At 47.7% G+C, this 16,487-nt stretch overlaps 1 protein-coding gene across 5 annotated transcripts in view; it reads right to left on the reverse strand.

Moving 5' to 3' along the window:
- The window catches only part of aff2 (AF4/FMR2 family, member 2), a 648,034-nt gene that overhangs the window by 44,314 nt on the left and 587,233 nt on the right, over positions 1-16,487 (reverse strand). For 3 of the 5 annotated variants that reach the window (XM_086001941.1, XM_086001975.1, XM_086001966.1), the window contains 4 exons: positions 15,896-16,058; positions 8,584-9,585; positions 5,216-5,343; positions 3,650-3,866 (listed from right to left, as the gene is read on the reverse strand). In XM_086001941.1, coding sequence (XP_085858067.1) covers positions 3,650-3,866; positions 5,216-5,343; positions 8,584-9,585; positions 15,896-16,058 — 1,510 coding nt within the window. The remainder of the gene's footprint in view (positions 1-3,649; positions 3,867-5,215; positions 5,344-8,583; positions 9,586-15,895; positions 16,059-16,487) is intronic. The other 2 variants (XM_086001958.1, XM_086001950.1) reach the window with 2 other exon arrangements.

Below are 16,487 nucleotides of genomic sequence, written 5' to 3' on the forward strand. Positions count from 1 at the left end.
GAATGGTGGAGCAGGCTCGAGGGGCCGTATGACCTGCTCCTGCTCTTAATTCTTATATTACTAAGTAAAACATGTGAAGAAAGGGGTTGACACAAAATAAACAGAGTTTGTGATTTTAAAGAAACTTATAAAATTCTAACAGGACTAGACAGACTAGATGCAGGAAGGCTGTTCCTGATGGCGGGGGAGTCCAGAACCAGGGGTCACAGTCTAAGGATAAGGGGTAAGCCATTTAGGACTGAGATGAGGAGGAACCTGTGGAATTCTCTGCCACACAGGGCAGTTGAGGCCAATTCATTAAATATATTCAAGAAGGAGTTAGATATATTTCTTAAGGCTAAGGGGATCAAGGGATATGGGGAGAAAACAGGGACAGAATTTGGATGATCAGTCACGATAGCATTGAATGGCGGAGCAGGCTCGAGGGGCCGAGTGGCCTACTCCTGCTCCTATCTTCTATGTTTCTATGTTATGAAATAAAAGAGGGCCATTTCTGCGAACACGCACTACCAGCTGGGAGCCACACTTAAAGGGAGCACAGTTCAGAAAGACAGACGTAACACTGTAGCACTGATTCTCCAACTAGCATTATACCTTCGTGAGCAGCTCCCTGTTGGGATTTGAGGAGTCAGTCAAATCTACCCTAAAAAGAAAATTATAACACCAGAGATGTTCCATCCTTGAACATTCTCTCACCGCCAGCTTAGTGGAGGCGTGAACCCGAGGTTATTGTAGAGGTCAATGATTCCATTAAAATGGCGGAGGTCAGAGTTTCAGACGTATGTTTGTGAGCTAGAATCCCACGGCGTCATTATAAGGCCCATGAACAAACAAACGTTTTTTTGCCAGAGTTTTCTTTTGTAACTCTGATTTTTCCCCTATTTTCACCAGAAAATATTGATTCCCCCCCCCCACCGGGTCCCCATGCAAAAAATAAAATTCAGCTGAATTAAATTTTTCTAAAAAAAATTAAATTCCTGGGAAATTTAGAAAAAATGTAAGCAGCCTTGTCTCATCTTGTGAAGAGATACAACAGGCCAGGGCTATTATGGTAATAGCGGAGACTTAACTGAGCTGCTACCATAGCAACAGAATCGATTCAGGTTATGCCCAAGATGATAGCAGAAATTGAGTCTAGTGCAGTCTTCCTAATAGCGATATGTATGAATAGTTCAAAGGTATAATTATAATGTGAAAAATTTTGTATGAAGGTGCCTCACAGTTTATCAAAAAAGGCATTGCTGGGTTCACTCTAATCAAATCAGGCCTGCTTCACGCTAGGCCGGCCCTGTGGGAAACACTACCATCATCCCTTTTATTTTAGGAGTTTCTGCAGAAATTATTCATAACAAGAAAAAAAAACATTTATTCCATTTGGTTATGGGTGCGTCAAGTCAGCTATTAGAGCAGATTGATCAATTAAAAAATGCTGGAAATACAGAGCATCTGAAATGAAAAAAAACCCGATACAGATTGTTTTAGGTGTCGGTCCTTTGTCAGAGATTACTGCTAAATTTAATACAGTAAAGACTTGCATTTATATAGCGCCTTTCACGATGTTCCAAAGCACCTTGCAGTCAATGAAGTACTTTTTGAAGTGCAGTCACTGTTGTAATGTGGGAAACGCGGCAGTCAATTTATGCACAGCAAGATCCCACAAACAGCAATGTGATAATGACCGGATAATCTGTTTTTTTTAGTGATGTTGATTGAGGGATAAATATTGGCCATGGCCACCAGGGATAACTCCCTTTGCTCTCCTTCGAAATAGGGCCATCTGAGAGACGTAGACAGGGCCTCGGTTTAACGCCTCATCCGAAAGACAGCACCTCCGACAGTGCAGCACTCCCTCCACACTGCACTGGGCGTGTCAGTCTAGATTTTTGTACCCAAGTCTCTGGAGTGGGACTGTGAACCCACAACCTTCTGACTCAGAGGTGAGAGAGAGAGTGGCTCTCTCTCCGGCAGGGCTGCAATTTGAGCCCGACCCTGTTCAACATATACATAAATGAACTAGCAGACATGCTGGAGCAAAGTGAGTCACCGGGTCTATGTCTCCTGGATGGAGAAGTGAAATCCCTGTTCTATGCGGACGACCTGGTTCTGCTGTCTCCCACAGAACAGGGATTACAGCAACAACTAGACCTACTCGACAAATACTGCCAAAATTGGGCCCTAACAGTAAATCTAAAGAAAACCAACATCATGATTTTTCAAAAAAGGCCCAGGTGTCAGGAAAACAAATACCAGTTTACTCTCAGTGATACCATCATAGGACACACTATGAGCTACACTTACCTTGGTCTAACCATTACAGCATCAGGGAGCTTCAGCATAGCAGTGAATGCACTAAAAGAAAAAGCCCGAAGAGCCCTATATGCAATAAAAAGAAAATTCTACAACATCCAAATCCCAATCAAAATCTGGCTAAAAATATTTGACAGCGTAATCCTGCCGATTGCGCTGTACAGTAGTGAAGTATGCGGCCCGCTCAATCACCATAGCTACACTAAATGGGAAAAACACACACTAGAAGCCCTACATGCAGAATTTTGCCGAAGCATCCTTCGCACCCAAAGGAAAACACCAACAAATGCATGCAGAGCCGAACTAGGCAGATACCCACTGATAATAAACATCCAAAAACAAGCACTAAACTTCCTAAATCACCTCAAATCTAGCTCCCCAGACACCCTTCATTTTAAAGCCTTCCAGACCCAAGAGCTAAACCCAGAAAAGAGTCCCCTGAGTCAGCTGCTACTGAAACTAAGTACTCCTACTCAGCCGGACCCTGACCAGTCCCAGACCAACACTGCCGTCCAAACACCAATCCGAGTGAACCAAATCATTAAACAAAGCAAAGAAACCTACCTGGAACATTGGAACAAAATAACCAAAAGCCAAAGCAGATTAGAATGTTACCGGGCCCTAAAAAGAGAATATAAACTGGCAGACTATCTCTCGACCATCAGAGACACAAAACAGAGACAGACCCTCACCAGGTACAGACTAAGCGACCACCAACTGGCAATTGAAAAAGGAAGATACAAGAAATCCTGGCAGCCTAGAGAGAATAGAATATGTGATCAATGTCTGGCCAGCGAGGTTGAGACAGAGATGCATTTCCTCCTAAAATGCGAAAAATTCAACACATCAAGAAACATATTATTTGACAAGCTCAGCCAAACAACCCCAGATTTCAAGGAATTGGATGACCTGTCAAAATTAAGATTAGTCCTGGGAGAAGGAGACAGACCATACCTTGGTGCCAAATATGTAACAACATGTCACAACCTGAGGACTGTTTAAAATTAATACTGAATATACCCACTGATGTACAAAGACTGTTTAAATTAATATTGTTTAAAGTAATATTGTATGTACCCAACGAAGGTCAAAATTGTTTGACACCTACAGAATGTTGGAAAACTGTACTTTTTGTTATGTAAGCTTTGGCAATATGGTTCCCTGTAAACTTTCATGCCAATAAAGCATTTGAATTGAAAAATTGAAAATTGAGTGCTGCCCACTGAGCCATGGCTGACACCCCGAAACTTTAACCTGTCTTTTGTCTTTTCAGATGGACTTGCTGTGCATTTTCCACCACTCTTCCTTTCCTGGCAATAAGAGATTAATAGCAAGAACTCACAATGGGATTTTTCACATGGGAAGAGGACTTGCTGTCGGATTTGCGGTGCTTGTATTGTGTGGAGGACTGTGAGGCACTGGTGGGTACAGGGTTGCAGTTGCTCTCCTGGCTGAGAGAGTTACTCTCGCTGCTCCGCCATTTGGTTTCGGGCTCATCCGGCAGTGGCGACAGCGGAGGTGGGAATTTCCTCTCCCTTTTTGTCAATTGTTTCGACAACCTACAGAGAAGAAAGAATGAGTGTTCCAGGGTAGGATGTTAGAGGCTGGGATAAGTCATAGAAGCACAGAATGTATCAGCAGCGAAGCGAGGCATCTGGCCCATCAAATGAGTCCCAGTGATTTTGCCCACATGATCCCACTCTCCTGTTCACTCCCTATTTCCTTTAATATCCCTCCTTTCTGTTGGTATGGAGACAGGACACTACTTGTCACAAGGCAGATTATAAGGAACTACAGTAATATTGCTAAGAATTATTGCTGCATTAGAATGATTACAAAAACATCTCAATACCATAATACTTTCCAAATGCACCAGCTCATTTGTAAATAACTTACCGATGCTAATACTAATAATTTTCATTCATTCTCTATGTGAAATATTAATTCATTGTCCAATTTAATAGTCATTGGTTGTAAACCTGATTAGAACATAAAAATCTCTTTACATAAAATTACATAGAATTTTACAGTGCAGTAACAGGCCATTTGACCCAACTGGTCCGTGCCGGTGTTTGCGCTCCACTCGAGCCTCCTCCCACCCATCTCACCCTATCACCATATCCTTCTATTCCCTTCTCCCTCATGTGTTTATCTCGCTTCCCCTTAAATGCATCTCTGATATTCGCCTCAACCACTCCCTCTTCCACATTCTAACCACTCTCTGGGTAAAGAAATTTCTCCTGAATTCCCCACGGGATTTATTAGTGACTATCTTATATTTATGGCCCCTAGTTCTGGTCTCCCCCATGAGTGGAAACACCTTCTTTACGTCTACTCTATCAAACCTCATCATAATTTTAAAGTCTTTTACCAATTGGAAGTACAGGAAACCCTCATTTAAATGGCACCTAAATATCTGGAATTCTCTATTAACCGGCAAAATTCTCACTCCGAAAACAACACCTCAATAACCGGAAATGTTGCCGAGTCCGAGTCTCCCGCTGTGGCCGAGTTAGTCAGCGGGGGTAGTTCTCCAAACTGCCACTACTCGGCTTCTTGGCGCTGTCGGAAGCCCGAACACCTCAATAACAGGAGTCTGACTCTCCCGCGCTGCTGGGAGTACCCAATTACTGTATACTGTACATTTCTTGATTTTTTAAAATTTTTGTTTGTTAAAAATAGCCTCGGTAGATAACCCTCTCCGACATCCGGAATTTTTAATCAACCGGCAACATCCCGGTCCCGTCGGTGCCGGATACCAAAGAGTTTCCTGTACTTTGTTGTATAATATATTATTTCAAATGGGAAGGTAAATAACATTTCCCAGTGTGTAAAGTGACTTCTACAAGGCACAATGTTAAGTTTACAAAACAGACAGTAAAAGGTTATGAACTCAAAGGGTGCTTACTCTTTGCTGCTCAGAATCTTGTGGCTGGAGTTGACTGGGCAGCTGACAGGTACCAGCGTGGGGGCAGTTGTCTCTTTCTCCACACGCTGCTTTTTGCTATCACAGAGAGCGTCTGTATTGTCCACCTGCTGAAAAGAAAAATTCTGATTGTGAAGGGCAGGAACATCAAGGTCCGAGGAGATGAGGAGGCGACATCGTCCCACGGTATGGTGCTAGAGGCTAGGATAAGTCATGGGATCATCGAATGTTTCTATGGGCCCACCCAAGTCTGTCCCAGCGTCTTTCTCCACAGGACCCACCTAGTCTAATCCCACTCACCTGTTCACTCCCCATAACCTTTAATATTCCTCTTCTTAAATAACTGTCTCATCCCCTTTTTAAAGAAATATGCAGTGGGGGGGTGGGGTGGGGTTAGAAATTGGCAGGCCGGGCCGAACTGGGCACAGGGAACGGGCCCTGCGCCGGAACATGTAGGCCCAAGGCTCCCCCGATATTGGGCCTCGTTTAGATTAGACTAGCAAGCTGTGAACATTTGCCGTGTGTCCCCAGGCAGCTCACTGGTGAAGCGGACTTGAATTTACAGCCAATGAAGGCGGGGCTGGGGGGGGAGGCGTGGCGGGGGTGGTGGTGTGGGCGGGGGGGGTGGGGGAGAGCGGGGAAGTGATCATGAACGGTCTTCAGGACTGCTGTGGAGCCAGGAGGAGCAGAATTCACATTCAGGTATGGATTTTTTAAGGAACGTACCTTTTTGGTGGTGACCCCCAGCTTTAAGGAATAGGCCTGGTTATCCTGAATGCAGCAGGCCAGTCATAGAAACATATAGAAACATAGAAGATAGGAGCAGGAGTAGGCCATTCGGCCCCTCGAGCCTGTTCCGCCATTCAATGAGATCATGGCTGATCATCCAAATTCAGTACCCTGTCCCTGCTTTCTCCCCATAGCCCTTGATCCCTTTAGCCTTAAGAAATATATCTAACTCCTTCTTGAATATATTTAATGAATTGACCTCAACTGCCTTGTGTGGTAGAGAATTCCACAGGTTCACCACTCTCTGGGTGAAAAAATTCCTCCTCATCTCTGTCCTAAATGGCTTACCCCTTATCCTTAGACTGTGACCCCTGGTTCTGGACTCCCCCGCCATCGGGAACATCCTTCCTGCATCTAGTCTGTCCAGTCCTGTTAGAATTTTATAAGTTTCAATGAGATCCCCTCTCATTCTTCTAAACTCCAGCGAGTATAAGCCTAATCGACCCAATCTCTCCTCATGCGTCATTCCTGCCATCCCAGGTATCAGTCTGGTGAATCTTCGCTGCACTCCCTCCATGGCAAGGACATCCTTCCTCAGATAAGGCGACCAAAACTGCACACAATACTCAAGGTGTGGTCTCACCAAGGCCCTGTACAACTGCAGCAAGACATCCTTGTTCCTGTACTTGAATCCTCTCGCTACGAAGGCCAACATACCATTTGCCAATTTTGGGAATAGGTCCTTCAGCAGTCATTAGGCCCCTTTATATGAACATATATGCGAGAGGCCTAACCATGGCATTAAACTGCTTACAGGAACTTAGTCTGAGCATGTTCAGTGTTTGTATAGGAGCAGCATGGATCAGAAAAATAACCCGATGTAACTGTTGCACTGGAACCCTAAATTAGGAGCAATCAATCTTCCCGGAGATGGTAAGGCATGACACCTTTTTCAGTTTCCATTCCTTGATTGGAAAAATCTAATTTCCAGTCCTCAGAATGGATTGGCTGAGAGTATCTCGGATAATTCAATGACGGTTCTGTAAGTATATAGGGCCGTAATTTGCGGCCCCTACGGGTGCGTACAAGGTGCGCACAGGCCCGTAGGGGCCGCGCGAGTTCCGGGTTTAGGCGCGCGCTGCGCATGTGCGGAACTTGCGATCCTTCAAGAATCTTCTTGACAGATCCTCCGCATCCCCGGGAGAAGGGCCGCCGCGGGCGGAGAGTTGGGCTCTTTGCCGAGCTTCTGCCCGGCGAATGCCCGTGAAATTCTTACGCCCAGTAAAAGCAGACGTAAGGCCTGCTTTTACCAACGTAACAGCTTTAAAAAACAAAAAAATAAAATTTTATCAATAATTTATTCATTTAAAAACCTGTGAAATAAGGTCAGGTTATTTTTAGTCCCTTTAAAACATGCGCATTTATTTTTCAAAAAATTAAATTTTTGTTTTAACTATTTAATTGAATGGCATTTTAAATATGTAATTTAAAAAAATTGTATTTGATGTGTAGAGGTATTTTCTGGGGTATTCCCATTCATGCTTATAGGGTTTATTTACATACAGAATCCCCATATGTATGAATGGCGATTCTCCTTCTGTCATTGGCTGGTCCGGCCCACGTGATCCTGGGGACGCTCGCGAACCGGCTGCGCCCCTGGGATACGCGGGCCTCTACCTGCGGGTACCTAGAGAGGCCCAGGACCGCCAGTCTCCATACCTCCAGGATCACCAGGTACGCGGGCATTTTATTTGCGGATTGGAGGCGTTTCCCCGCGGGAAGGCTCCGCCCGCAACTTCAGGGCCAACATTGCCACTGGCTCGGAACAGGAGGAGGCCATTCAGCCCCTCGAGCCTGCTCCGCCATTTAGTTAGCTCAGGGCTGATCTGTACCTCAACTCCATTTTCCCAACTTGGCACCATATCCCTCGATACACTTTCCTAATAAATATCTACCGATCTCAGTCTTGAAAGCTCCAATTGGTCCCCCAGCACCCACAGCCTTTTGGGAGACAGAATTCCAGATTTCTACTGCCCTTTGTGTGATAAAGTGCTTCTTGATTTTCCCTCCTGAATGGCCTAGATCTAATTTTAAGATTATATCCCCTTCTTCTTGATTCTACCACTAGAGGAACTGCAGGAAACTCTTTTTTATCCGGCACCGACGGGACCGGCGTGGTGCCGGTTTATCAAAAAGTCCGGATTACAGAGAGGTATAGTTGAAAGGTACGAGAGCTCCGTACACAGCAACAAATCCAGGCTTCCCTGTTGCTTAGCAACAGCTGCAGGAACCCCGGCCACAGACCAAGCGTCCCTGTTGCTTAGCAACAAGTGCAGGGACCCCGATTACACAGCCACAGGTCCAGGAACGGCCACTAATATGAAGTAAAACTTACCTGAACCTACTCCTGAATTTTGCCGGTTAACAGAGATTTCCGGTTATTTAGGTGCTGGTAAATTAAGAGTTTCCTGTATGTTCTTCATATCTACCCTAGCAATTCATATTAACATTCTAAACACCTCGTTCCTTTAAATACAATTGTTCGAAAGGTTCTTAATTGTACTGTTCCATTTTCAATCTCAATATTCCTTCATACTGCCCGCTCTGGAAAGGTCACTAACCTTGTGTTTCCGTTTTGTTTTGATGGCGCTCTTATCTGTCACAGGTGTAGGGGACAGATAGTTGTGTTTACTGTTTGACTGTCTGATCTCTGCCTTGATTGGGACTGTCTCTGCTGGTGCTTGTCCAGGGATCCTGGACAAGAGACCTAGGTCTAATTTCACCCAAAGTGATTTAATCTCCTCGTAGTCTCTCAGGGGGGAAAGAAGTTCATTTTGTGGTAGCGGGAGAGGTGAAAATGATTGTTCTTCCAAGTCAATAGTAGCTTGGTCGACTGAAGTGCTACTTGTACAGGTACTTGCACAACTATTGGTGCTCCCACACTCCTTAGGTTTGAGCGAGTTCGTTGGCACAGCAGAAGTTGCCGAGATTTTCACCGGCATGAGTTCTTCTTGGTCTGTGTGAGAATCAGACGAATCTGTCTCCACAAACTCTCTCGATTTAGGCACAATCTTACCAGGCACTCTGTGCTTCTTCTTATCAACAGCAGGCCCTGTGGTAGTCCTTGGCTCTTTCCTAGCTCCTGTTTTGCTACTGGTTGCTTTCGCCTTGGCTTTGGGTAGTTCTGCTGAGGCTCCTCGACTGTCTCTTTCTTTGGGAGTGCTGCTGGGGTTATTTGGCTTAGGCCAGCTGTGCTCCTCCGAGCTGGGAGTCCGCTCCACCCTCCTGGGCTGTTTTTTGCCCGTGGTCCTCCTTGGTGGAGCCGGCTCATTGGGCACAGGGGACTTTTGTTTCACACTTTTCCCTTCGGGGGTTTTCTGAGCAGTCCTTGGTTTCGCTTTCTCCCTGACGGGGCTGAGTACGACCCTATCTTTGGAATCTGGCTGAGGCAGTGAAATAGTCTGTTTCCCTTTGAGCTGCCCATCATTCTCTTGGATGCTTTGAGGCTGAGAATCATTCAGTCCATCACAATCGGTTTGGTTGTTAATAATGGTCTTGTTGTGCGAGTTGACTTTATTCAGCCATTTATCCAACTGCCACTTATTGGTAGATGGAGGTTCAGGCTGCAAATAGCAAGAGAAAACGTTACTACACAGCATTCCAATAACAAACAGCAATCAAACTCAGACGGTGCGTCCCAACTCTTCAGTTATTAAATAGTGGGGTAAAATTCAACTTCGGAGGGGCGCAAATCGGGACGTAGATGATCGGCTGCCCGTTATACACCCGCCCAATCCCACACTGCCCGTTATACACCCGCATGATGCCACACTGCCGTTATACACGCGCCCGATCCCACACTGCCCCTTATACACTCACCCGATCCCACACTGCCCCTTATACACCCGCCCGATCCCATAGAACCCGTTATACACCCGCCCGATCCCATAGAGCCCGTTATACACCCGCCCGATCCCATAGAACCCGTTATACACTCACCCGATCCCATAGAGCCCGTTATACACCCGCCCGATCCCATAGAACCCGTTATACACCTGCCCGATCCCATAGAACCCGTTATACACCCGCCCGATCCCATAGAACCCGTTATACACCCGCCCGATCCCATAGAACCCGTTATACGCCCGCCCGATCCCATAGAGCCCGTTATACACCCGCCCAATCCCATAGAACCCGTTATACACCCGCATGATCCCACACTGCCGTTATACACCCGCCCGATCCCACACTGCCCCTTATACACCCGCCCGATCCCATAGAGCCCGTTATACACCCGCCCGATCCCATAGAACCCTTTATACACCCGCCCGATCCCATAGAGCCCATTATACACCCGCCCGATCCCACACTGCCCGTTATACGCCCGCCCGATCCCATAGAGCCCATTATACACCCGCCCGATCCCATAGAGCCCGTTATACACCCGCCCGATCCCACACTGCCCATTAAACACCCGCCCGATCCCACACTGCCCGTTATACACCTGCCCGAGCCCACACTGCCCATTATACACCCGCCCAATCCCACACTGCCCGTTATACGCCCGCCCGATCCCATAGAGCCCGTTATACACCCGCCCAATCCCACACTGCCCATTAAACACCCGCCCGATCCCATAGAGCCCGTTATACACCCGCCCAATCCTACACTGCCCATTAAACACCCGCCCGATCCCATAGAGCCCGTTATACACCCGCCCGATCCCATAGAGCCCGTTATACACCCACCCAATCCCATAGAGCCCATTATACACCCGCCCGATCCCACACTGCCCGTTATACGCCCGCCCGATCCCATAGAGCCCGTTATACACCCGCCCAATCCCACACTGCCCATTAAACACCCGCCCGATCCCACACTGCCCGTTATACACCCGCCCGAGCCCACACTGATCATTATACACCCGCCCGATCCCATAGAGCCCGTTATACACCCGCCCGATCCCATAGAGCCCGTTATACACCCGCCCGATCCCACACTGCCCGTTATACACCCGCCCGATCCCACACTGCCCGTTATACACCCGCCCGATCCCACACTGCCCGTTATACACCTGCCCGATCCCATAGAGCCCGTTATACTCCTGCCCGATCCCACACTGCCTGTTATACACCCGCCCGATCCCACAGAGCCCGTTTTACACCCGCCCAACCCCATACTGCACGTTATACACCCGCCCGATCCCACACTGCCCGTTATACACCCGCTCGATCCCACACTGCCCGTTATACACCCGCCCGATCCCACACTGCCCGTTATACACCCGCCCGATCCCGCACTGCCCGTTATACACCCGCCCGATCCCACACTGCCCGTTATACACCCGCCCGATCCCACACTGCCCATTATACACCCGCCCGATCCCACACTGCCTGTTATACACCCGCCCGATCCCACACTGCCCGTTATACACCCGCCCGATCCCACACTGCCTGTTATACACCCGCCCGATCCCACACTGCCTGTTATACACCCGCCCGATCCCATAGAGCCCATTATACACCCGCCCGATCCCACACTGCCCGTTATACACCTGCCCGATCCCATAGAGCCCATTATACACCTGCCCGATCCCATAGAGCCCGTTATACACCGGCCCGATCCCACACTGCCCGTTATACACCCGCCCGATCCCACACTGCCCGTTATACACCCGCCTGATCCCATAGAGCCCGTTAAACACCCACCCGATCCCACACTGCCCGTTATACACCAGCCCGATCCCACACTGCCCGTTATACACCCGCCCAATCCCATAGAGCCCATTATACACCCGCCCGATCCCATAGAGCCCATTATACACCGGCCCGATCCCACACTGCCCGTTATACACTCGCCCGATCCCATAGAGCCCGTTATACACCCGCCTGATCCTACACTGCCCGTTATACACCCGCCCGATCCCACACTGCCCGTTACACACCCGCCCGATCCCATAGAGCCCATTATACACCCGCCCGATCCCATAGAGCCCATTATACACCCGCCCGATCCCACACTGCCCGTTATACACCAGCCCGATCCTACACTGCCCATTATACACCTGCCCGCTCCCATACTGCCCACGGAGGAAAGTCGGCGTGGAGGAGTGCACATCCATAAGAAAGCCCGCCCAATTTTCCTCTATGTGCTGCTTTTCAAGATGGCCAGATGTAGTAACAGGAAAAATACTCCCCATTGTATCTGGCTACGAATGAAATAACAGCCGGGAATTTCCTCCGAGCTGCTCCTCCTCTGCTGATGTAAACCTCTTCAGAAGTGTGGCGGAAACAGGCCAGTTCACTTAGGTCAGCGGACACAAGCAACCTCATCCCATTCCGTTATGGCTGAATCCACTGGTCGGGGCAAGGAGACTAAGAAGCTGGTCCACTACCAATCGTGCCCACTGGAACTACTTCCCTGTCCGTGTCCCCAACCCATCATAGAGTCCTGGCATCAATAACCCAGACCTCCGCCGTTGAACTGGGGAACACATGTCCGAGGCGTATCTAGTGGACGTAGACAGGAATCGATCCCACGAGGCCGTAACACCCACTAGAGAGAGGTGTGTATATTCGCACTGAGTTCTTCCTTACCCGCAATTCCCTGATATGAGCAGCTGCTGGATGAGGCTTCGCTGTTAGCAATGTGAACTTGTAAAAGTACCCCCTAAATGAACATCTCCCTTTTGAGTGGAATATCTCGCCCAAAAGTATGTCTGTTGGCAGTCAGCAGTCAAATTTAACTATTCTGGCTGAGAGCTTATGACTCCTAAAACATTTTCACTGCCAATCTAATAATTACCACGCGCAACCAGGTTACATAGAATTTTACAGCACAGGAACAGGCCATTCGGCCCAACAGGTCCGTGCTGGTGTTTATGCTCCACACGGGCCTCCTCCCACCCCTCTTCATCTCACCCCATCAACATATCCTTCTATTCCTTTCTCCCTCATGTTTGTGGGAGCTTGCTGTGCGCAAATTAGCTGTTGCGTTTCCAACATTACAACAGTGACTACACTTCAAAAAGTACTGCAATTGGCTGGAAAGCACTTTGAGATATCCTGAGGCCGTTAAAGGTGCTAGAGCAATGCAAGTTTTTTTTTCCCTTTCTAAAGCATTTTGGAAAACGTATTTTAGTCTTGCATCAACTCAACATCAACAGCTTTACTCTATTAAATATACTGTTCACCCATTCCCCGTGAAAGAGGAACAATACTACCTAAATGTCCATTATGTAGATCAAGTATCATGATATGGAGTTTATTAAGGAGGTGGATGCTGACAAAATATCGGTAGAAGTGGAAAAAGTAGAAGCAATGGAAGGGGTGAAAATTGATAAACAGGATGTACTAGAAAGGCTGGGTATGCTTAGAGTGGTCAAGTTGCCTGGTCCAGATGGCTTGCATCCCAGATTGCTAAGGGAATTGGGGGAGGAGATAGCGGAAGGGCTTGCCATAATTTTCCAATCTTCCCTAGATGCAGGGGAGGTGCCTGAGGATTGGAAAGTGGCAAATGTGACACCATTGTTCAAGAAAGGGTGTAAGGACAATCCTAGTAACTACAGGCCGGTCAGTTTAACATCAGTGGTGGGTAAAGTTTTAGAAACAATAATCAAGGAAAAAATTAACGGGCACTTGGAGAGGTTTAAGCTAATTAAGGAGAGCCAACATGGATTTGTAAAAGGCAGATCGTGTTTGACTAATCTAATTGAATTTTTTGATGAAGTAACAGGGAGGATCGATGAAGGGAATGCAATGGATGTTGTCTACATGGATTTTCGGAAGGCGTTTGACAAAGTACCACATAGAAGGCTGGTTAACAAAATTGAGGCTCATGGAATAGGTGGGTCAGTGACAGCTTGGATAAGGAATTTGCTTAAGGACAGAAAACAGCGAGTTGTGGTAAAGGGCTGTTTTTCAGACTGGAGGATGGTAGACAGTGGTGTTCCCCAAGGGTCAGTGCTGGGGCCACTGCTTTTTTTGATATATATATAAATGACCTGGATATTGGAATACAGAGTAGAATTTCTAAATTTGCCGACGACACCAAACTTGGGGGTGTGGCAAACAGTGATGATGATACCAATCGACTGCAACAGGACATAGAAAGGCTGGCAGAATGGGCAGACAAGTGGCAGATGGAATTTAATACAGAGAAGTGTCAGGTGATGCATTTTGGCAGAAAAAAAACAGGGAGAGGCAATATAGACTTAATGGCACAGTTTTAAAGAGTGTGCAGGGACACAGGGACCTGGGAGTTAATGTGCATAGGTCCCTGAAGGTAGTGGGACATATTGAGAGAGTGGTTAGCAAAGCATATGGGATCTTGGGCTTCATAAATAGAGGTATTGAGTACAAAAGTAGAGAAGTTATGCTGAACCTTTATAAAGCGCTGGTTAGGCCACAACTGGAGTATTGCATCCAGTTCTGGTCACCACACTTTAGGAATGATGTGAAGGCCCTTGAGAGGGTGCAGAGGAAATTTACCAGAATGGTTCTGGGGATGGGGGATCTTAGCTACAAGGACAGGTTGGAGAAGCTGGATTTGTTTTCATTAGAGCAAAGGAGGTTGAGGGGTGATTTGATAGAGGTGTACAAGATTATGACGGGTTTGGATAGGCTAGACGGGGGAAAGGCTGTTCCCACTAGTTGATGGTATAAAGATTAGCGGATGCCGATTTAATGTTTTGGGCAAGAGATACAGGGGGGATGTGAGAAAAAACTTTATTACGCAGCAAGTGGTGAGGACCTGGAACTCACTGCCGATGGAAGTGGTGGAAGCGGAGACACTCAATGTTTTCAAGGGGAGACTGGATAGGCACTTGAGGGAAATAAACCTGCAGGGCTACAGGGATAGAGCGGGGGAATGGGACTGACTGGATTGCTCTACAGAGAGCCGGCATGGACTGGATTGGCCTCCTTCTGTGCCGTTATGACTGACTCTATGTCGTTCTGTTCCTGTGATTGTACCGAACAGTGGATAGCAAAAGATGCCCTGAGGTTACTGGTGACAGAAACGAGCGTCTTCATATTTCCAGCAAAGCTGATCAGCACGGTGAAAGGTTCATTGGGTACATACAGCACCTGGTGTACCAGTTAGCGATACAGTCTAGGAGGGGTCTCAGTTATTCCTGGAGCTGTGCTGAATTTGCTGATCTAAGTTGAGGGGTACGATAACTAGCCTCAGCCAGCTCGGGTAACAGGGGAAGATAAGTCAGAGGGGAAAGCAGAGAAGGTGAGGAAACAGGTGTCGGCATTTTCAGCGTTGACCCTTGCTCGTTATCATGAGGCAAGTGTCTATTTGCTTAGACCTGCAACCTCGACTGCCAAGAAGGACAAATGCGGCAAGATAGTGGGAACACCAAGTCACACACCATCCTGACTTGGACATATATCGTCGTTCCTTCATTGTCGCTGTATCAAAAGTCCTGAAATTCCCTATCTGAGGACTTCAGGAAGAAGGCTCACCAACACCTTATGAAGACAACTAGGGATGGGCAATAAATGCGGCAATGCACGTGTTGCTCGAAGACAAATTATAAAAAAATTCAACTGAATAGACTTTTTAAATAATTCATTCTCGGGATGTGGGCGTCGCTGGCAAGGCCGGCATTTATTGTCCTGTCCCTTGAGAAGGTGGTGGTGAGCCGCCTTCTTGAACCGCTGCAGTCCGTGTGGTGAAAGTGCTCCCACAGTGCTGTTAGGGAGGGAGTTCCAGGATTTTGACCCAGCGACGATGAAGGGAACGGCCGATATATTTCCAAGTCAGGAAGGTGTGTGCGACTTGGAGGGGAACTTGAGGTGGTGGAGTTCCCATGCGTCTGCCGCGCTCATACTTCTAGGTGGTGGAGGCCAACCAAAAACTTTGGGATGTATTGACGAATGAGTCATTCCTACACGTAGCTTGCAATTAGACCGTAGCTTCCCGTACCTCTGGTGTTGCACTGCGCGAAGCCTCATTGCACTCACTGGAGCTGGAGCTGCTCTCGCTGTCTGAGTCGGATTCCGAGCTGCTCCCGGACTCACTGGAGCTGCTGCACCCGCCACTGGAGTGGCCCGAGCCTGCGCTGTGGGAATTCTGCAACGTGATGCTGCTGGGAGAAGAAAGAGGAGAGTCATTTCCCAAAAAAAAAACAGCAAGGGTTGGACTTGGCGATTCTCCCGATGTTCCGCCGTAACTTCAACACAGGATCTGCGAAGAAACGGGGTGAACGGACATTTTTATCCCCGGCGGTGTCTGCGGACCTTTGGTTGAAGATACGGGGGGGTGGGGTATTGGTGGGGGAAACAGTCTGAAGACCCCCCGTGGAAATTCAACACCTAAGCTCTTTACGAGGCTCTGCACGCTCCTGGCCACACATTCTCCCGTCAACTCCACAAACGGTGGCATCATCGATTCTCTTCAAAACTTAGTGCAGCTGAAGTGATTCCAAGAAATGTGAATAGACTCCTGACTGCGGTTTAAGACACATTGACAATAAACATAAATGGAGTGAAAAGCTGTTGCACTGTTTCTACTCGGC

This window comes from Somniosus microcephalus, chromosome 1 (genome assembly GCF_052327205.1).
Source record: "Somniosus microcephalus isolate GS21.2 chromosome 1, FLI_Smic_1.0, whole genome shotgun sequence".
Lineage (NCBI taxonomy): Eukaryota > Metazoa > Chordata > Chondrichthyes > Squaliformes > Somniosidae > Somniosus > Somniosus microcephalus.